The sequence below is a fragment of the Anabrus simplex genome, chromosome 6, assembly GCF_040414725.1.
Source record: "Anabrus simplex isolate iqAnaSimp1 chromosome 6, ASM4041472v1, whole genome shotgun sequence".
NCBI lineage: Eukaryota > Metazoa > Arthropoda > Insecta > Orthoptera > Tettigoniidae > Anabrus > Anabrus simplex.
The window spans coordinates 270,412,241-270,435,537 of record NC_090270.1 but is presented as its reverse complement, the minus strand read 5'-3'; the positions used below and the strand labels follow the sequence as shown (position 1 = coordinate 270,435,537).

The window sequence follows — 23,297 nt, the reverse complement described above, 5'->3', positions numbered from 1 at the left end:
GTAAAATTCTGGCGATAATTTCCATCCTTTTACTGTTCTGGAATACCTTCAAATCGAGGAAATCTGGCTCAATTCCCGTGATGTGGCAAACCTGTCTGCTCCCGCTTAAAATATTGTTAGGGTGGCGCGGGGGCTTCCCATAACAAAATCTTATCTCTCTTTCTCTCTTCCACATATATTCTTTCTCGCTCGTACACAGCCACACCCTGCCTAGGGAATCACCTTCTAAGTTCCCAAGCTCTGTATAGCATCACGCCCTCACACTCGGCGTCCTGTTGCGCAATCTTATTTCAGCATTAAATATCCTTTCTCATAATTGAACAGAATGGTACAGTTAGAAGTTACAGACATGAAAGTAGCGAGACTGATTGCTGGTATAAACAGGTGGGAACGATGGTAGGAGGGTACTCGGAATGAGGAGATAAAGGCCAAGTTTGGAAGAAACTCGATGAATGAAGCTGTGCACATAAACCGGCTTTGGTGGTGGGGTCATGTGAAGCGAATGGAGAAGGATAGGTCACCTAGGAGAATATTGGTTGGACTAGTTTATGTAAGGTAAGAGAAATAGAGACAGACCAAGATGATGATGGTTAGACCCGGTTTCTAACGATTTAAAGATAAGAGGTATAGAACTAAATGATGCCACAGAAGCAGTTAAACTATTTACAAACGAAGGATTGTGGTGATATTTAGTAAATTCACAGAGGCTTGCAGACTGAACGTTGAATGGTATAATGGTCTATAATGAAGATGTATGTATTTAATCACTCTTTTGTGTAGTCTAAAAGCCCTCATTTTCATCATGACCTCCAGAAATTTACTGACCTAAATAACAACACAAATCAAAGGCTGCAGAGATTAAAACTCACTTGCTGTCAAGCTGTTGCATTTTGAGTATATACATGTAACAGTTGACCAGAAGGGTTAATTAAGCATCAGTATCAAGGTATTATTTTCACTTTCCTGAGGACACTACTTAACTTAATGACCAGAATAAAATGTTACTTTTTGCTCATTTCAGAACCATCAAGCTTCACCGCGGTCTACTCCCAATTCATCTCCTCGGTCTACAAAATCTCCTCCATTACCTCCCAGTGCACCATCATCCCGCTCAGCGCCGCCTACTCCTGGTGTTCAGCTGCAACCAACCATGATGTCATCACTTGGTAGTGGATCAGACTCCCTGTCAGGGGTTGGTGGCGATGTACGATCAGCGTTTGGAACATCGTCTGGTATGATTGGTGAGTCTCCTTGAACTCCTTCTAAATCAGTGCATATATACATACTAGCTGACGTATCCATGCTTCGCTACCGAACGAGAAGTCCGCAGACAGCCGTGAACGCTCCTCTGCCTTATTCCGTTAAGTTTGCACGTTGCTCATTCCAATCAGCACCTCAGAGTAGGGATCGAATAGCTGAAATACTTTGATGAAGCAGTGTGTTACATACCAATAGTTATCAGAAAATTTATGAACCAGAAGAATCGGATGCTAAAGAAACAAATCCCCAGCTACTTACCGCCAGTATTCATTGAGGCTGTTTTACTTGGGATTCAACAGTAATCCCGTCTATCGGAGATGAGTGGCAGCAGAAGAGACAAAGCACATTACAACAAACAGTGGTCAATGTGATGTTATTGTTGATCAATTTTAAGAGCTTTTGATATTGTAGACATTCATGTTTAGTTTTCTTCCGACTCTTTGATTTTCGGGCATGTGATGTAAAGAGAATTCTGCCTTCTTTCACGACTCCCTCTTGTCTTATTCTTCAAGGGATCGTTCCTTTTTTCTCATTTTTACAATCATCTTTGTAATTTTCCTTGTCAGTATGAATCAATGACCATGCAGTTTTACACCTTAAGACAATCATTTAAAGTTAAAAATTTCATTGTTCCGTATTGAAGAATATCACAATTAAAACTGAAATAATTGATAAGGAGATTCCACCTATTCAATACCAAAGAATAAGAAATGTAGTGAATTACATTCTCATTTAATAATAATTAGAAATGGTACCAGTTTCGACCCTAGTCCAGGTCATCATCAGCCGATTAAGAAATGGAAAACAATGCATAGGATCAGTAGAAGAGGCAATATGAAAAGGACCGGGCGAATTGGCGTAGAGGCGCACGGCTGTGAGCTTGCATCCGGGAGATAATAGGTTCGAATCCCACTATCGGCAGCCCTGAAAATGGTTTTCCGTGGTTTCCCATTTTCACACCAGGCAAATGCTGGGGCTGTACCTTAATTAAGGCCACAGCCGCTTCCTTCCAACTCCTAGCCTTTCCTATCCCATCGTTGCCATAAGACCTATCTGTGTCGGTGCGACGTTAAGCCCCTAGCAAAAAAAAAAAAAAATGAAAAGGAAATGAACGGGGGTAGACACTGTAAAACTTAGAAAAAGTAAAATACAAGTCATTCAAAAGAAAAACAGTGCGCAGTTCTCTTAGCGGCAGCAAGGCACACGCAGCGCTAGGCAAAGTCCCACAATGATTACGAATAGCAGAGAACTGTTCAAAGCCAGTTATTTAAACACTGTCAGGCATAAAGTCACATCACAATCGAACACATACGAAGGTCCATATTCGTGTAGGAGTTGAAGACGAGCAGATTCATTGAAGCAACTTGCCAGCTCCCGGTGATCAGCGCGACACATTCAGTATCAGGCACTGTGGTTTCAAACGCCAAAGTAAAATGGAGAATAGCTTGATGATCCAGTTATTTTCTCGCAACCAAGGAAACCAGTTTCTTTGTACAGCTGAAGATGACGCAAAAATACGTCGAGACTAGTACTGTATATAATTAGAATGTTGTAATTACATCTATAAACAACATTATTATTGTATTAAATAGGTGGACATTAAAAGTTTATTCATTGTAAGTATTTCCATGATAGAATAAAAATTGAAATTACTTCTGAATGTTATCCTCAAAGGCCGAAGTAGATAATTGACCAGGTTTAATACACAGTTTGACTGCAAGACTGAATTGCTAAAATACATAATATAGTAAATTCAGTAGTTTGTTATCTACTTCAACATTTTTATTGAAATATTTCTTATGTGAACACACACCTTCAAGTTGATGTGATGATTGAACATGTTTATGATGGGAAAGGCATGAATTTCTATTCTAATATATTCTGTGACAAATGCAAGGTTGATTATTTAATTTCATCATTATAAGTAGAAAACAAAATGAATGCCCTGCAAGGATTGATAATATCAGGACTGCATAAACTGTAGAGCCAAGCAACACTGACTAGAAAGAAAAATGAACTTGTCAAGCCATCACATAAATGGTGAGCTACTAAGTTTGCAACTTATAAATCTCATTTTTATCCCATATTGGCATCATCTCAGTTAAGGTTTAGGTTCAAGGAAGAATCCCACCTTCCAATACTTATTTGCTTTTATGGCTATTTTGTGTAATTACAAACATATTCCAGCTTAAAGTCTAGTTAAATGACTTAAAAAGTACATGTTTTGTTTCTCTGATTTTTAACATCTTCAGCTAAAAAAGTGTATAAAGATACAAAAATTGGCACTTATGAAATTAAAAAACACTTTTGATGATGATGATGAGATAAAATATTCTTTCATATTGAGTTAAAACACTCAACAAGTCATTGTTCAAATTTGTAATAAAATCTGTGTGTGTAAGGGATCCTAGAAAGTAATCTTGTTTCTCCAAAATGCTGGAGAAATTGCTCCAATATTTTAGTATGTTCTCTAAATAACTTGTAGATGATGATAGACTTAAATTAAAAATACGATGACCGGGGGAAACTTGTAAGGAAAACTGAAGTTGAGGTTGAATCTTGAAAGAAAGTTTTGAGGTGTTGAAGGGATTCTGTAATAAAAGGAAAGAAATTGTAGAAAAATAAAGAAGAAAAGAGAAATAAACTTGTGAATATACAGTGGTGGAGTATCAGAACAGTCAAATACTTACTTCCCTTATGTCGTCAGCTGACCAAATGTGTAAGTTATATGGTTGGCCTGTGAGAAGAGTATGAGGCGGAACAGGGGAAACGGAGAGAAAAGTAGGGGAAATGCCATATGGTGAGGAGCCGACGGCAGGGGGACATACAGGATGTTTTCCCGGATCCTTTTTAATAACCTTCCTATACAGTATACATCAAGATTGGAAGCCTCTTGTAGCAGTAAGTTTATATTATCGGTTATCTCATTTACATTCTGACTATAATAGAAAGAGACTTAACCAGTTTGCAAGCCTTAAATAAGGGTAAATTGATGAATATCTTGGAAAACATATACAGTATATTGAGATTGATCAAAAACAAAACCCTAATCAGAATGTAAGTGAGATAACGGATAATATAATGTACCAGGACAAAAATGTTTATCTTAGAGGCACTTGACACTAAATTGATGAGCATGGACTATATCTTAGGGTGTGGCTTAAAACATTGGAGTTACCGGGCGAGTTGGCCGTGCGTGTAGAGGCGCGCGGCTGTGAGCTTGCATCCGGGAGATAGTAGGTTCGAATCCCACTATCGGCAGCCCTGAAAATGGTTTTCCGTGGTTTCCCATTTTCACACCAGGCAAATGCTGGGGCTGTACCTTAATTAAGGCCACGGCCGCTTCCTTCCAACTCCTAGGCCTTTCCTATCCCATTGTCGCCATAAGACCTATCTGTGTCGGTGCGACGTAAAGCCCCTAGCAATAATAATAAAACATTGGAGTTGGTACAGAGAGGGTATAGTTCATCGAACTTAGAGATTTTTTTTTGATAATCTGAGTTTATTGACCATTGAAAACAAGTTAATATCACCTTCATACAGTAGAATTGAAGTGTCGTGGCCGGTTGGTAACTCCGTGTCCTGGGATGGTGCTGGATACGGTCTGGGTAGGAACCACGCCCGCCTGGATGTGAAGTTCTGGAATTTCTCGAAGTTCCAGACGCACACGTTCCAGGGTTCGATTTTTAAGATGTGATTCACATGCAAGTTCCCTGTATGGCACTCCATTTACTTGTGGCACTGTTAAATAGATATGACCTTTCAATGATTGCATCTACTTGTACAATGAAATGTGACAAGTGTTACTAAATCCTTGATTCAGACACTGCATTGAATCAGAAATGTTCCTAAATCGTCACTTGAAAAACAGGATGATTGTATTAAATATTTTACCTTGTATTGGTTGAATTAATGTGTAAACTGTTTTTGCTAGGGGCTTTAAGTCGCGCCGACACAGATAGGTCTTATGGCGACGAATGTATAGGAAAGGCCTAGGAGTTGGAAGGAAGCGGCCATGGCCTTAATTAAGGTACAGCCCCAGCATTTGCCTGGTGTGAAAATGGGAAACCATGGAAAACCATTTTCAGGGCTGCCGGTAGTGTAAACTGTTAAGTTCATGACGTGAGCTTACTAACACATGCACGATAAACTAGAATGTTCTATAGGGTTACCAGTTATAGTCACCACAGTTCTCAATGCACAGTTTATGAAGGTTCGGAACACATTAGCACATTTGCAATAAGCTTAGTAAATGAAATAGCACTCGGAAAATGTCTTATTCCGTCGATAAGCAAAGTAAATAATCATTAAAGAAAAATGGTACTTGGGAAAAGTCTAACTCCATAAATTGTGAGTTCACTTATAACACTGGAAAGTTCTATGTCCCCTTGGAACATGGCATGTGTACTCTGAGTTGTCACAATCTATTATGTTGATATGAGCCTAAGCACAAGTCCTGATGCAGTACTCTGAAAGTATTGCATGTTTCCACAATCAAACGCAATGTTTAAAAATACCCTAAGTTCCACAGTTTGTCACAAGACATAAGTTCAATGTGGTACTTGGAAGAAAAATCATACCATTCACACGAAAGTGTGGCAGATTCCCTGTCTGTTGCTTTCCTAGCCTTTTCCTAAATGATTTCAAAGAAATTGGAAATTTATTGAACATCTCCCTTGGTAAGTTATTCCTATCCCTAACTCCCCTTCCAATAAATGAATATTTGCCTCAGTTTGTCCTCTTGAATTCCACGACACTCACGAGAATTCTAAGTCCCTTCAATAGTCACTGGAGCACAAAGTCCCAACGTGGCACTTGAAGAAAATAACAAAGTCCCAACGTGGCACTTGAAGAAAATAACAAAGTCCCAACGCAGCACTTGAAGAAAATAACAAAGTCCCAACACTTGGATTTCAAAGACTTATCCAACTATAAGTTCAGTCTGCACTCACAGCGCTCCTCCCGTCACCTGTGCTGCAGAGACGGTGGAGTGACATATACTGAATTTGTAGTCTGGATCGTTCTCTTTTTATACCGGATTGTGGGGAAGTATCTAGAACATGGGTATTATCTACCCCTATAACTCTTAAAGTACACGGAGGAATTTCCTGAAATTTTGACAGGTTGCGCCCATTATAATAGTCTTTACGATGGCAGTGTCAAAATAGCAATATTTTAACACAAAAGTAGACTTTTGCAGATAGGCTGGGACATGATCATATATGGTCATGTAGAGCTCACTCGAGGCGGCTACGTCACTCGCTGCATACGTCATTGAGTTCGGCGGGCTGCATATCTTACGCCTCGCGCAAAGTTCAATAAACATCCTTCGAACTTCGCTTCCGTAGTGAATATAATATAACCGATAATATAAATTTACTGTTAGATTTATGTAGGAGGGTCATAAAAAAAGATCCGGAAAAACATCCTGTCTGTCCCCCTGCCGTCGGTCCACTCCCTTTGTCATTTTCCCTGCTTTTCCCTCTGTTTCCCCTCTTCGCCTCTTGCTCCTCTCAAAGGCCAACCGTATAATACACACTTAGTCAGCTGACGACGTAAGGGAAGTAAACACAGCATGACTGGCCGGGAAGTAAGCGTTTGATTGTTCTTCTGATACTCCACCACCACTGTATATTCACAAGCTTTTTTCTGTTTTTTCCTTTCGTTTTCTAAAATTTCTTTCCTTTTATTACAGACTCCCTTCAACATCTCAAAACTTTCTATCAAGATTTAACCTCAACTTTGATTTTTCTTAAGGGGTTTCCCCCCCGTCATCGTATTTAAAATTTAAGTCTATCGTCATGCACAAGTTATTAGAGTACATACTAAAAAACTATAGCAACTTCTCCAGCATTTTGAAGAAAGAAGATCACTTTCTAGGATCTGTTACACACACAAACTTTATTACAAATTTGAACATTGACTTTTTGAGTGTTTTAACTCAATATGAAGGGATACGTTTGTAATTACATGAACTAGCCATAAAAAGCAAATAAGTATTGGAAGGTGGGATTCTTCCTTCAACCTAAACCTCAGCTACCAAGTTTGGATTAAAGTATATTGGAAATTTTTCTTACTATTTATTTGTGTCTTTATTGCAGGCTCGTCTACATCGTCACTTGCTGGCTCTGTCAACAACTCTGGTACTACCAACAGCAGTAGCCGGAGTCTTCGCAACGACCTGCTAGTGGCTGCAGATTCGGTGACTAACGCCATGTCAACACTTGTCCGAGAACTGAACTCAGGTGCGCCAATCCTGGCCAGACACAGTCTTGTGGGAAGGTGAAGCAATGGGGGAAGCTTTGTGATGACAACAAAAGGCCATTGAGCTCTTTTGACAAGTTGTATAGAAAGTGTCATTCATAATGTTATCTATAGAACTTTTGATGATTGATCTGTAGGAGTAAACAGCTTCATTTCAATGCTGTGCTTTGAAGCTTAGTTCTGAATCTCCAGGATGGGTCATTGATACATAGAATAACAACATTTTATGGAAAATCAACTTGTAACTATCAGTAGGGTCATTATATTTTACTTCCTCTCTCTTTTTACTGTTTTGTCTATGTCTTTCACATCCATGTGAAGGTATATACACTCCAGACAAAGCTCTTCACAAATGCCTTCTTTGTATTACTGCTTAGTAGACAGTTTTTTGCTTTGAAAGCCTTTCTTAGCAAGGGCTATTCTTTTCTTCATCTTGTGGATTTTCCTGTTGTCTTTGGGGACAGTGCTTCTGAGATTACAAACCTGGCTTGCCTGCTTAAGTTTTGAATTACCAAACTTTATTCCATTGTCAGGTCTTTTGGTAGTCTTTATAACCATTGTCTTTGTCTTCTAAGTGTTAATTTCAAGTTTTCATGTGGAGAGGATTTCACCCAGTGTTGTCAGTGCTCTATTCATTTTCTTTTCACTGTCAGCAACTTTTGCAATATCATTTTGCATATTTCATACAATGCACCAATTTCCCATAAATTTTAATACCAATTTTTTTCTTTTTTTCATCACTGACATTGCCTCTTCTATGTACGTATTGAATAAGTAAGGTGAAAGTGGGCAACCCTGTCTTATACCTTTCCTTATTTTTTATGCTGCTTTTCATCCATTAACTTCAGTTTTAGTTTGTACAGACTCAGTATTAAGCATCTGTCCTTGCAGTGAGGTCCTACTTTTTGAAAGTTTCCAGTCATTTGAAGTACATCTGGAGAAGTTTATAGGACCAAAAGTTGAAGGTCAATATACATTCATTCTTGGGGACTTTATCCTTCTTCCATTGATCAAAATGTAACAGCTATGATTAGTTCTGTAATGCTTGGCTACAAAGATTCTACAGAGACAGAAATAGCTCATCACAATTACAAGAAAATCTCTTTCAGTGATATTACATGGGAAAGTTTTTTTTTTACTCTGAAGCAATATAACACAAAAGTTGAAGGTATAGACTTATTTTAGTGATGAATGTAGAAATATTAGAACATAAATTTGCTTCCACGTGGTTTCTTGACTTAAGGTAAAGTAACTAATGTCAAAGAAAATATAAAAGCATGGGAATCTTTTTTTGGCCTAATTTACATCACATTTTTTAAAAATTATTTGAAAATATTAGGTGAATTTTACATTTACATTTTTTTACGGGGTTGTTCAGTCATCATCATCATCATCATCATCTGTTTACCCTCCAGGTTCGGTTTTTCCCTCGGACTTAGCGAGGGATCCCACCTCTACCGCCTCAAGGGCAGTGTCCTGGAGCTTCAGACTCTTGGTCGGGGGATACAACTGGGGAGTATGACCAGTACCTCGCCCAGGCGGCCTCACCTGCTAGGCTGAACAGGGGCCTTGTGGAGGGATGGGAAGATTGGAAGGGATAGGCAAGGAAGAGGGAAGGAAGCGGCCGTGGCCTTAAGTTAGGTACCATCCCGGCATTCGCCTGGAGGAGAAGTGGGAAACCACGGAAAACCACTTCCAGGATGGCTGAGGTGGGAATCGAACCCACCTCTACTCAGTTGACCTCCCGAGGCTGAGTGGACCCCGTTCCAGCCCTCGTACCACTTTTCAAATTTCGTGGCAGAGCCGGGAATCGAACCCGGGCCTCCGGGGGTGGCAGCTAATCACACTAACCACTACACCACAGAGGCGGCTGTTCAGTCATACAAAATTTAATTGTGAATCACAAATAAAGTTCAGCAGAATCAGTAGGCAACATCTTGGTACTTTGCTGGGCTGAATGGCTCAGGCGGTTGAGGTGCTGGACTTCTGACCCCAACTTGGCAGGTTCGATCCTGGCTCAGTTTGGTGGTATTTGAAGGTTCTCAGATACGTCAGCCTCATATCAGTAGATTTACTGGCTCGTAAAAGAACTTCAGCAAGACAAAATTCTGGCACCTTGGCATCTCCAAAAACCATCGAAAAGTTGTTAGTGGAGCATAAAAACAGTAACATTATTATTCTTGGTACTTTCCTTGCAAGTCCTGCCAAGGAGAGCAGTCACTGGGTAATTCTTGGCAGTCATGCTTGTCAAGTCATCAGGTCTCGGTAGCCAATTTTTTTTTTTTTTTACCAATCCTTGCAGATATTGAAATTGAGCACACACAAACAGATAGTGCCAAAAGGACTAGTTCTTCTTTTGGATTTGAATCTGAGATCTGGAGGTCAACATCCTGTTGATGGTACATACATAGAAACATTCATAAATTTATAAGTACACTAGCTGATGTACCCGTGCTTCGCTACAAAATTGTACATTGTATACAGTATTCTAGGCTAGGTAGTGTACACGTTTTGAGCAAGATTGTATTAAATTGCATAGCTCTTAACGTTACCCTAGAAACGCGATTGGGAAGTCGCCAAACGTCTTTTCTCATATGAAGACTGTGTTAGAAATTTTCATTGTAATGATAGGCTCGCTTGCCTACCATCAGTCACCATCAGGCTGGGGAGTTTTCATTATAATGGCAGACACTCACTCTCCACCAGCCATTTTACATCCTCAGAAAAACTGTCTTAGTGGTTTTCCCAACTGAAATGAACATAGGTCATTGCGATAATGTCAGTAGAAATGGCACGATTAAAAGCAATGCTTTCATATGAAATACTCCATCAAATGAAAGACCACACACTTTCTCACTTTTAACGAACATTACTATGCTGCAATTCCAGAGCTGGAATGACCAAGCCGCAGACAGCTCTGATCCGTGAACAATCTTTGTCTTTTTTCGGCGGGGGGGGGAGGCGAATAGTGGAGAGTCCCAGGGCAAAAACTATGCCCTTTTACTAATCTGTTTCTTAGAAGTACCCAATGAGTCGGAAAATCTCAATTCACTACACTGGCAACAGAAAAATCTATCTGACTTGGAGACAGTTTTTTCCTCCAAGCCATCTTCACTCCTAATTTGGAATTAAATGAATGTAGAATTTAATCAAGAGGAAGAAGCTTTTCTTAAGAAACAGCTCTTTTCAGGGTTGACTTTTGAGTTATTTAGTGAATTGTGGTGCTATAATTTGAAATAGACTTAAATTGTAATTCTCGACCAGGTCATACTACTACTACTACTACTACTACTACTACTACTACTAAGTGAGCCTCTGCAGTAAGTGTGCATACAGCTCATTCAAAACAGTGTGTCAGAGTAGGGATCGAATAGCTGGATGAACCAGTGTGTTACGTACCTGCAGTATCAGAAAACATATGAACCAGAGGAATGGCATACTAAAGAAGAAAGTTTTTCAACTCCCCAGCTATTTCCCGCCAATGTTCAGTCGGGCTGTTACACTCGGTACGCAGTAGTAATCCCATCTATCGGAGTTGAGCGGCACCATAAGAAACGAAGAACATCACAACAAACAATGGTCAATGTAAAGTTATTGTTGATCAGTAACAAACAATGGTCAATATAAGGTTATTGTTGATCAGTGTTATGCACTTTCGATATTGTAGGCGTTCTGAAATGCCACTCTTATCATATAGTCAGTACAGTAAAACTGAATGAAATATAAATTATCGGAAATTGTTTTGTCTATAACTTTTTTTACGCAGTACTTTTCGATAGCACCAATAACATAGGTACCGGTATTTAAAAAGTAAATTTTAGGCGCCTTCCCCTAAACTACCATTTCATCTCAGGCGAATAAAATTATTTACAGCCTAGACTGTAGTTCTTTATTCCCTGACTCTATATAGTGGTTTTCATTAAATTCTGTTAACCCATTTTCTCGTGGCTCGGCGTTGATATGGACTTAGCAACAAAAATACAAATTCATTAATATCTGTGTTATCAGAGCTGGTACGGTAAAAATGTATAAGACATAATTGATTGGAAATTTAATTCTATATAACTTTAGTTATATAGTATTTATCGATAGGACCGCTAATAATATAAATATTCGATAATTAAATTTAAGGCCTTCCCCTAAACTACCATTTCACTCAGCATGAATAAAATGATTTATAGCCTAGATTGTAGCGGCTCATCCCCCGACTTTACATACCGATTTTCATTAAATTCTCTTCAGCCGTTTTCTCGTGATGCGTGTACATACATACATACATACAGACAGACAGACAGACAGACAGACAGACAGACAGACAGACAGACAGACAGACAGACAGAAATTACGGAAAAGTAAAAAGTACATTTTCTTGTTACTATGGACATGACCGATACAGAAATACCATTCTTTTCAAATTCTGAGCAGTGTACAGACAAAACTCTTATTTTATATATATAGATAACAGTGATGGGGGGTATGCAGGTCCACTTTAAATCAAAGGTGTATCGACTACAGTCCGCCCATTGGCATTGTATGGCACTCAGAGTTAGCAAGTCACCGAAAGTGATGAACATCCTCATCACACCATGGAGATGCACATGTTGCACTGGTCTTGTGGAGTTGTTCCTATTCAGGAGAAAATGCGGCAGGGACATCTGCGTTGGTATGACCATCTCCTGAGAGTAGAAACCAGTACCTTCACTTACGGTGACTATAACTTCACTGTTGACGGAAAGTGCCCCCGGAAAGGCCAAAACAATTGTGGCAAGACACACTAGTCGCAGACATCAAGATCAGTCAGTTCCAATAGAACATTGCTTATGATTATGTGAAATGGCACTCATCGATGCAAAGAGTCGAATCTGCACCTGTGGGAAAACACTGAGTTAAAGAAGGTAATGACAGGAAACGTGTCAACACAGAAATGAGTCATCCAATATTATTTCTGCTGCTACTTCATATTAGGGGCTTTGTGATATCTTGGGATCATGTGTACTGTCTGATGTTTGAGGTTTGTAGTGATCAGGATATTTTTTCCTGAATCATTTACAGGTTACCGTTTTGACAAAGAGTACCCAAAACCACATGCAATTAGTTGCTTTGTAAAGTTACAAATTGATATTTAGAATTTAAAAGAAAATATCTGGGTGAAATCATATATATTAAGGCCCATAATAATGGTTCTTAAACATGCAAATGAATCCTTTAAGCACTATTCTGGCAAGTGTGTTTATGAAGGCTTTCGTGAGTGCAAACCATTTACAAACATCGGAAAGAAAATTAGGGATGACTAAGCAAGTTATTTGTGAGCCTGCTCTTGGAGACATTGGATTCAAAACCCACTCAAAGTAAATGCTAAAACTTGTTATTTCCACCTTCTCAATACATATCAATCATGCAATGTTTACAATAACATTACAATATTATAAGGTACTAGTTTCAGTCCTATGAGGACCATCATCAGCCTAGCCAAGATAAATGTAAACTATATTTCTAAAACAGAGTGAATCGGTGAGATGAAAGATGAGATGACCGATTCATCTCACCGATTCACTCTGTTTTAGAAATATAGTTTACATTTATCTTGGCTAGGCTGATGATGGTCCTCATAGGACTGAAACTAGTACCTTATAATATTGTAATGTTATTGTAAACATTGCATGATTGATATGTATTGAGAAGGTGGAAATAACAAGTTTTAGCCTTTACTTTGCATGTAATCTCAACTCAATACGGAACCAATTATGAAGTTTATAACCTTAAATCAAACCCCACTGTCAGCAGCCCGGAAGATGATTTTCCATGGTTTCCCATTTTCACACAAGGCAGGCTGTATCTTTATTAAGGCCACGGTCACTTTCTCACCATTCTTAGCCCTGTCCTATCCCATCATCTCTCTGTGTTGGTGTGATGTAAAACAATAGCAGTTTTAAAAATGGAGATTTTTCACTTTGGCATATACCACTATGCCAGTTACAGTCATTGGTTCAAGATGGTACTTTTCTCAAAAGAAAGCTCCCACTATGGATCAGTGGCAGAGTGTTGACCTCTGGATCCCAAGAGAGCGAATTCCAACCTAGCAGAGGTAGTCAGATTTCCATACCTGCCAACTCTTCCGATTTACCCGGAAACTTTCCGTTTTTTAACTCGTCTTCCGATTTTCTGATTTATTCTTACTTCTTCCTATTTTTGACCAATATAACTTCCAGTATGGTCAATAATCTTCCCCTAGGATAAAGGATAAATTTTTATGTGCTTGTGTAATTTTTGCAATCTCATTTTTAAGAGAATTTATTGGATGCTTTATTTTGCGAGTGTGTTGTGCATCTTCCATCGTCTTCGTGTATTGTGTATCATGTATACTTTACAGCTGGGGATTCAGGATGGAAATCGTCCTACAAACAAGAGAGGCTAGCGCGCGCTAGCGACTCGGTTAATCGATTACATAAAATCAGCTTCATGGTCCGTATCGCACTTCAATAGATTCACAATTAAGTATTTATTTTCCACCTAGTCGATACAATGATTGCTTAAGGCAATTTTAAGGACACTTCCTCTAAAGCATTACTTTGTCAATTTTATACATTTTTCATCTAAACAGTGTTATGTGGCTGAAGATGTTGATAATATACGAAACATGTACCACTTTTGACCATTAAAAATTGCCTTAAGCAATCATTGTATCGACTAGGTGGAAAATAAATACTTAATTGTGAATCGGTTAATCGAGACGAAGGAATGAGTTTGTTATTGCTTGATTCGCGCACTGTTAACATCGTTTCTGCGCATAGTTTCATTCAAGTTGTAGGCCACATGTTTTTTCTTGCGGTTCTGTACTTTCTCCCCTTGTCAAAGTCGTATGCTAATAGTGTATGAGACTTATTAATCTGTTTTGTATGTGGTAGTTTTAATGAGTTGCATGTATTTCAGGGAGTTGTGTCGGTGACAGTTTCTGGTATTTTCTCTTCACATTATAGCCAAAAACATAACAGGCGTTATCTCAAAGCGTTCATAGATACTTATAAAATTAAATTTCCATGTCGGTGTGATATAAATATTATTATTCGTATGTACAGTATGTGTCATAAATGTGAATGATTAGGTACATTTTCTTGTAACCATTTTTATATTTTCTTAGTTCAAGATTTTAAATTTAATGGTCAATTTGCATTGTTACTGTAGATACCTATGATGAACTCTAAGAATTAAAAAAATCTTCCTATTTTTTATTTCTAAAAGTTGGCAGGTATAGATTTCTGAAGGGAGCAAAGGAGTCCATTCAACGACATTCCTTGTCTTAATATGTCAGTCTGTAAAAGACCTCTGGTAGCTCACTTGGTGTTTACCTCACAGAATTACTTAAAACTCAGCCATAGGTTACCCAAATAGAGTTCTGATTTATCTGCCATCTGATAGTGGAAAACAGACCATCAAAATTTACACACAGGCAACTTAAGTGGCATCATGAAAATACCTGCATACAGTAGCTAAGGCTACGTTATTATTTATTTTTTAAATTTATATTTTTATTTTATTTTTAAAAATGGCTCATAGACATAATTTTTGGTGCCATTGCCATCCTCAGGCTGGCATTCATGGATTTCGAACTTTATACGGTAGTAGGTTCAGTATCCATGAGATGAGTTTACCTTAAAGGGGCATGTCTGCCCAACATTTCCTGTCAGCGATAGAGAGCCCATTCACCTCCTGTACGTATTTGTATTTGGAGTTGGTGCCAGCATGAATGCAAAATGCTCAGTATGAAGTTATCCCCAGGTCTGGGTATCTCAGACCTACCATGAAACACACTAGTTGATTATGTATTGAGATTAGTTATGTTTATTTTGTTGTTGGTCACAAATTGAAGAAGGAATGGCTATCATTTATACCACAGTTAAGGTATACTGAAAGATATAAAATGGCTGGGAGGGATTCAGTTAGGTGGAAATGTAGTAAGCATTTTGACCAATGATGATGACTTGATCTTAACACTATGAGCCTTGGGCGATTTACGATGTCCCTACTCTGTGCCGGCATGATTTAGACTCTCAGGAAAAACATCACAAATCTGTCAGTTTTTGCATTAAACAATTTTATATACAAATTCTTGAAAAAACAGGCTATCACATGAAATCAGTGCGAATATGCTTACCTTTAGCAGTGGAAAGAAACTCGGACTACAATTTTGGTGCATTTTGACATCCTCATTCACACACTTAAATTTCTCATTCACTCATAAGGTTGTATTATTTCCAGTCACTGAATAACAGAATTACACATTATTATTCCTAACACCTATCTTTGGTATGGTAACGCCCAAAACATTCTCCAATGTAAAAACCACGTCACATTTATGGCAATACACAGTTGTCATTTTTTTCACAGTGCAGTTGATGATGTGCTTGGACTTGTCATAGCAGACCTTCCTTCTTTGTACCCACTGCTGGTATCCTGTGTGGAAAATGATCTCTTCCTATAAGCCTTCCTGCAGTTGATGCCCTAACACTACTCACCAAATCATCAGTCTCTCGACATTCCAATGGACTTTGCGTAGTTATTTTTTAGAATTGGTGTTATGCTCCAACAATCCCAGAGAAAAGGTTTACAGATCAACAGCATATGAATCACTACTGCAAAAAAGTTCATTCATTATCACCAGTTTCTATTCGCATACACTGATTTAAGTTTCAAAGGACCCTCTTACTTCCTTAGATTTATTTGCTGTAGGGCATATCAGTTTCTTTCCACCTGAATAACATTCAATCCATTCCTGTAAAAAAAAATTTAAAAAAATAAAATAAAAAATTAACTAATGAAATCTAGAAGTGAAAATTCTGCAGAAATACGAAGGTTATTAGTATTCAGTTGCCAGAAAAAACGGGCCTCTTCACAGAAGCAATATGTATTTTGTTTCCATTATGTTCCCATGCTTCTCACCTCCCTTTATCTTTTTGTGACCGATTCTTCTGCTGGATTCATCATCCTGTGGGACTTCAGAAACTTCATATTCTTCTTCACAATCACTTTCATAGAAATCAGGATCTGAATCATTTACAAATTACGTAATAATCTGTTCACTTATCCATGGGCTGTATACACGTGCAAGATTTCCTTTACTTGTACTAGGTTGGGATCCATATCTCAATATACAATATCAGTTGACTACTTGATTGATGGTTGCAGATTGTTAACTCATTACAGTTTCATTCTAAATCTACGAAGTCATGTAATCTGTCTTTAGAAAACACATGCATAAATTTGAGATTATCTAACTAGAATGTGCGAGCGCACATGGCTACAAAACATTGTCCCGAGTCTGCACCAATAACCACTGTCGTATGTATGTACAGTAGAAGTCCGATATAGCGAGTATGGCATATAACGAGAACCCCGTTATACAGACAATGTTGTGCTGTCCCTTCAAAATTCCTATATTAAAATATGTATTATCCTTCGGTTACAGCGAGAGCCGTATTACTGACACATCCGTTATTACGAGCGATTCAGCGTGCATGATTTTTTCCGTTACTGATATTTATGTACCCCAGCGATTATGTTCCATTCATTTGTCTTCGGTATTGTTTCCTCGCTATGTCCACTAGCGAGTTCTCTCGTCGACATTCAAAGGAGATGTCGGAGTCTATTAATATTACCCATCGACTGCTGTTTCGTAAAGAAAATTTGAAATGAATGAGAATATATTTTCGTAATAAATGCTTAAATAACATGTCTGATAACAGTTCTTAACTTGTTAAAAATAAAGGCTGACTAAACAATCGCTTAATTTTAATGCTAAATACTGCAATTAAATAAAAATGAGATACACCTCGAGATATGGCAGAATGCATAATTGATTTCTCAGGTTAGTTTATATTTTCTCGCATCTGGTTAAATTACGGAGAGGTTATTATCAGGTAAATTTATAGCGAGGAGGTTATCATTTCTCTACTGGTGCTTGAAGTATGTTTTCATCATATGTATAGCACGGTTAAGTTAGGACAGTTGACGCAGTTTGAATAAGGAAACTGAAAAGTTCGCCACAAAATGCGACTGATCTTCTTTGGTACGGTATCGTTTTCTCACTACAGTATGTGCATTTGCGAGCTCTCTCGTCGACATTGAAAGGCGATGTTGGAGTCGATTAGTAATACCCAACGACTGCTGTTCTCTAAAGAAAATTCGAAATGAAAGAGGATAACAAGTTTTCGTAATAAATGCGTAAATAACGTGGCCGATAGCAGCTGTAAACTCATTAAAAATAACGGCTGAAGTAAACAATCTCTTAATTTTAATGTTGTATACTGAAATTAAGTAGGAATGTGTGATACACCAAGATATGGAAGAGTAGCCTACATCACTGATTTTGGAGGTAGTTCATATTTTCTCGCGTCTAGTTAAATTTCGGAAAGGCTATACACATGTAATTTTTTAGCGAGGATAACTAATTTCTCTACATGCGTTTCAAATATGTTTTCATGACACATATATGGTTAGGTTAGGTGACGCCATTTGAAGAAGAAAACTCTGGAGTGATAACCGTATTTCTCCGAATCCAAGACAACATTTTTTCCCTCAGAATATCACGCGAAAAATCAAGGGTCGTCTTGCACAAGCGGCCTAACAGTAATGAATACCACCGGCAACTCTCGCGGTAACCACGCGCGCGCGCGCGCACGCATACACACACACACAAAATTCGTTGACAAAACACGACCGCCTCTTTATTATAACATCACTAGCCGTGACAACCGGTTGTACAGTGCCTGTGTGTAACGTCACTGGATCTCGGGAAATAGTGAAGATAGAATGACATTATGTTAGCCTCTACAAAAACGTTTCTCAAATCTGCAGAATGGCATCAAAACATGCGAGCCTGCGAATTCTTACAGAAAGATCACGGCTACTCAGTGGCAGAGTTATAATGCGTCTACTGTACCTAACTCTTAGTAAAATTAAGTTTTATAGACAGCAAGAATATTATCGTGATGGATAGTCATAAAGATACCTACGTGGAACAGGTATTGCCGGCAAATTTTCAACGGGTTCTCATCGATATTATGATGTCAATTTTAAGTTAATGGTTATTAAACCCATTTTAACATTGAAGATTGACAAGACGCTATCACGCCGCGCCACAGTATACAAAGACTTTGCATTACGTATTTTAATGTGTCCTCGCCTTATTTTTAATGTTATGTATTTGTGACTGAAGATGTCTTATAAGAGGACGAAACATGTTTCACGAGTGTAATTTAATGTAGTCTTTGTAATAAAGACAATTACAGTATTGTAAAGGTGGAATTATAAAATCAAAATTTTCACAAGTTTTTTTTTGTGTGTGTGTGTGTGTGTGTGTGTGTGTGTGTGTGTGTGCGTGCGTGCGTGTGTGTGTGTTTTTTTTATTTTATATATGACTATATAACTGTGAAGTACACCAGTGTCCAAAAGTTAAGCATAAGTTACAAGTAAGCAGGGCAACAAGAAATAGACCGCAAATCGCACGACATATTCACCTACCAACCTTACGTGTTTGCTCTGTATAGGAAAGGAATGTTCCCTGCTTTGACTAGCGGCATAACTGCAAGGTAAACACAGCCAATGTCTGCGCCCCATATTCTCTCAGTCGTGTTTGCCCTTTTATAGCATGTGAAGTGTAGCCTCGTGGTGAACGTGACAACGTAATGGCACAACGACGCCATTTGGACCCTGTTTTGCAGGGTAGAATACTCGGCCGCCTGGAAGCAGGCCAGGCACAGACTGAAGTAGCCATATCCTTGAATGTGCCACAAAGTGTCATTTCGAGGCTTTGGAGACGATTTCGAGACACAGGAGATGTTAGTCATAGGCCAGTACCAGGTCGACCAAGGGTAACCACCTCACAGCAGGACCGATACCTGGCCTTAACCGCCCGACAAAATCGGAGTGCACCTGCAAGACAATTGTTGGTGGAGCTTGCAGCCATTTCAGGGGTTGCCGTTTCCTAACAAAGTGTGTAGCAGAGGCTCAGAACAGAAGAGCTATTTGCCCAACGTCCAGCGGTGTGCGTCCCGCTCGCTCCAGCATAGAGACGGGCCTGTTTGCTGTGGAGCCGTCAACATCGCAACTGGACCATGAATGAATGGAGGCATGTGCTCTTCAAAGATGAATCCCGCTTCAGTTCGCAGAACAATTCCCGCCGCACATAAATCTGGAGAGAACCGGGTAGCCGATACAACCACAGGAACATCGTGGAACGGGACCAGTATGGTGGTGGTGGTGGCATCATGGTGTGGGGCGGCATTATGTTGAATGGCCGTACGGACCTGCACATCTTCATGGGTGATCCGGAGAACACTGTCAACGTTCAGAGATACAGGGATGAGGTACTGAGACCACATGTTTGACTCTTCAGAGGTGCGGTTCATCCAAACTTCCTCTCAATGGATGATAATGCCTGACCGCACCGCGCTGCTCTGGTGGATGAATTTCTGGCTGGGGAAGACATTCATTGCATGGACTGGCCAGCGAGGTATGCGGATCTGAATCCTATAGAACATGCCTGGGATGCATTGGGGAGGTGAATTGCATCTCCTCCAAGACCTTCGCATTGCACTTTTGGAGGAATGGGATCGACTGCTACAAGAGCTCTTGGACCATCTGATAAAGAGCATGCCACGTCGCTGCGAAGCATGTGTGGCCGTTAGGGTTAACCATACACTCTACTAACAGCATATTTTGATGTAGAAGACATTGCCAAGTTGTAATAGTTGTGTCAAACCTTTCTGACACTGGTGGGTGGTTTTTTTTTTTTTTTTTTTTAAGTTGTGTGACTAATGGTGTGTGAGTCAGCCTCCGTTTGTTCAGCAATCCGTCTGACATTCCTATCAGGCGGTATGGCCTCGTTTAGTGATTATGCTTAACTTTTGGACACTAGTGTATGTCTGGATTACATGAGAGTGAATACTACGCATAAGGGCCTAACACTGGCAAAGTGTAGATCATTCTCCGTACAGTGAAACCTTTCTAAGTCTACAGGATGATAAATAATCACAAATCAGTCTTGTAAAAGGATGGTGTTCTTAAAGGAAATATTAAAACAGGAGACTATTCACAGTTGGTTCTCAAGAAAGATTTTAATGTTTACAGAAGAGATATATTAATACTTCAACCTTGGCACATCTGTTCAAATTTAATGTGATTCTTATGACTTATAATCAAACTCGAGGCTCTCAAGATTCTTACTTGAATACAAAGGTTTACATTATAATTTTTAAAGTGTTGAGTGCTCTTCAAATAGTGCCTGACTAGACTTTTATCTTGTGATTATAAGAAGTTTTTCTTTTCTTATGGACATCATAAGCTAAATATCAAGAGTGTTTTAAAAGTGCAACGCTTTAATGAAATATGTTTTGATTCATTTATGTACGAATGCCTGTTCTCGTTAGTGGCTGACAATGACACACATCAGCATCGAAACTAGTCCCAAGTAAATGTTGTAACTTAATTAGTTCAAAGTTATTTTGTATTGGAAACATGGACTTTTTAATTTTTATTTTCTGTTATTCTCAGTTCAGTTCAGACCTAAGATGAAAGTCTTAATTTTAAATTCATATTTTAGGTCTAGATGAATTAATACCTGAAATAAGAATCTTGTGCATTGTCATTAGGTGAACACATTTCAATAGGAATTCCCTTTGTCATTGAGTTGGTTTCGAGATGACATTGGTTTCCCCATCTGGCATTGTACTTCTAACAAGATTCATGCGACTGGAGTCATATTCGACTATTTTCACAGACCTGCTGACCCAAAACTTGGCTGTCATAAGGTCCAAAATCCTATATCCTTTAATACAGTCATCATACCCAATAAGAACACCTTCTGCTGGTTTATCATCCTATTTCTTGTGTTTCTGCTTGGAAATCATGTTATAAATCTTCAATCCAAAAACTTGTAGATGACTAAGATCAGGTTTCACTCCCGTGAATAATTCGACTGGAGTTTTATTGGTACTACAGTAATCTCGCTATAGTAAATCTTGAGTAGTCGTCAATTAGAGTAAGAAAATGTCTGTTGCCACTACATGTCGCTGCTGTTAATACAGCTTCTCCCCAGTAACGGTTGTCCAATCCAGCATCTAATAAAATACATTTCGCAGATTCATTTAGTGACCTGTTTATCCTCTCTGCAACGCCATTTTGCTGAAGAGCATCGGGGACATTAAGGTGATGTTATATGCTTTCTTACCGCAGAAAAATTTTGATTTCTTTACAAACGTATTTTTTGCCATTGTCCGTGCAAATGGAAATTAGTTTTCTCCCAAATCTCGACATTTGGGCGATATATTCGCATGTGATGCCTGGTACTTTATCTTTGGATTTGACTAATCTCACTACAGTAAATCTTGAGTAGTCGTTGATTAGAGTAAGAAAATATCTTTTAACGTTAAGAATTTCATACTTAGGTTCCGTATTGAAACAAGATTACAAGATGTAAAACCTTCACACAATATATAGTATTGAAAAGGTGGAACTTATTGTCCTTTCTTTGATGTAAGAAAATATCTGTTGCCACTAAGTGTCACCATTTGCATAGGCCCACAAAGGTCGGAATGGATAAAACTCAGTGGTTCTGTTTCCCTTGGTATACCATCTGAAACTTTGATTGAGCTAGTTTTCCTTTAATACAATTATTGCATATTACCTCTTCCGAACATGAAGATACTTGAATCCCTGTGGCCAATTGCTCATTAATTAACTGCTTAACCGCAGCCAGATCTGTGTGCCCCAGTCGACAATGCCATAGATGCAAACATCCTTCTTCTCTTGCCGTGTGAACTACCTGTCTTGGGAGTCACAGTTTGAAGTCGGAATAAATTACCATCACTTCTTGCCTCAACAATGATCCTGTGTCCATTAAAGATTCCACATGAATTCTTCTCAAAAATTATACAATGACCTTGTTTTGTTATCCGTTTGATAGAAATCAAATTATCGTTCAGTTGTGGAATATAAAGAACGTTTTACAGTCTTGTTTCTTGGACTTTTCCTTCTGGTAGTTCACAGTACAATGTTCCTTCTCCCATTCCAGCTGCCTGTACTGACCAACCATCAGCAAGACAAACAGCAGACTTTACATCACGTATACTTGGGAAAAATTGTTGGTTGCTAGTCATGTGACTTGTTGCACCGGAATCAATGAACCATCCCTCAGCTCTAGTGTTATTTTGCTGATCTTGTGTCTTGAATGACACATAACTCTGTTTACTTTCTACCTCGACCAAAGATTTGGCAAATTCTTTAACACTTTACTTTGTTTGTTTGCCTTTCTTGAACTAATAACAATCCGTCTAAAAATGGCCAGGTTTTTGACAAAAATAACATATTCGTGTGTCTTTATAATGTTTATTTAATTTTTCGTTCTTCGCATATTTGTACGATCTTTTTTTTTTTTTTTCTTATGACGACTAACCTTACTTGAGCCTGTTGCAGTTGACTGTAGTGTTGTCTCGAAGTCATAATTTCCTGGCCCACCTGCTTCAACACGTCTTTGAAACTCTAGTATCATTACGTATCGTTATGAGTTGCGTACTCCACAGTTAAATCTGCTTTGTTACGACCTTTGAGCGCCGTAACAAGTCCTGAGTATGTTTCTGGAAGGCTCACCAATAACACTGCGACAATTTCGTCATTCTCGGGAGGCTTACCCGACAAGCGCAGCAATCCGACCACTTCCATGATGGCATCAACATGCTTGTTATCTAGCCGGCACGATAGTGTATTCTATACAACTTACG

General features: G+C 38.8%; 1 protein-coding gene across 1 annotated transcript in view; it reads left to right on the top strand.

Annotated features, from left to right (window-relative positions):
- Dyb (Dystrobrevin) overlaps positions 1-23,297 on the top strand; it is a 322,401-nt gene that overhangs the window by 214,898 nt on the left and 84,206 nt on the right. The window contains exons 13-14 of the mRNA XM_067149300.2: positions 1,022-1,241; positions 7,362-7,505. Coding sequence (XP_067005401.1) covers positions 1,022-1,241; positions 7,362-7,505 — 364 coding nt within the window. The remainder of the gene's footprint in view (positions 1-1,021; positions 1,242-7,361; positions 7,506-23,297) is intronic.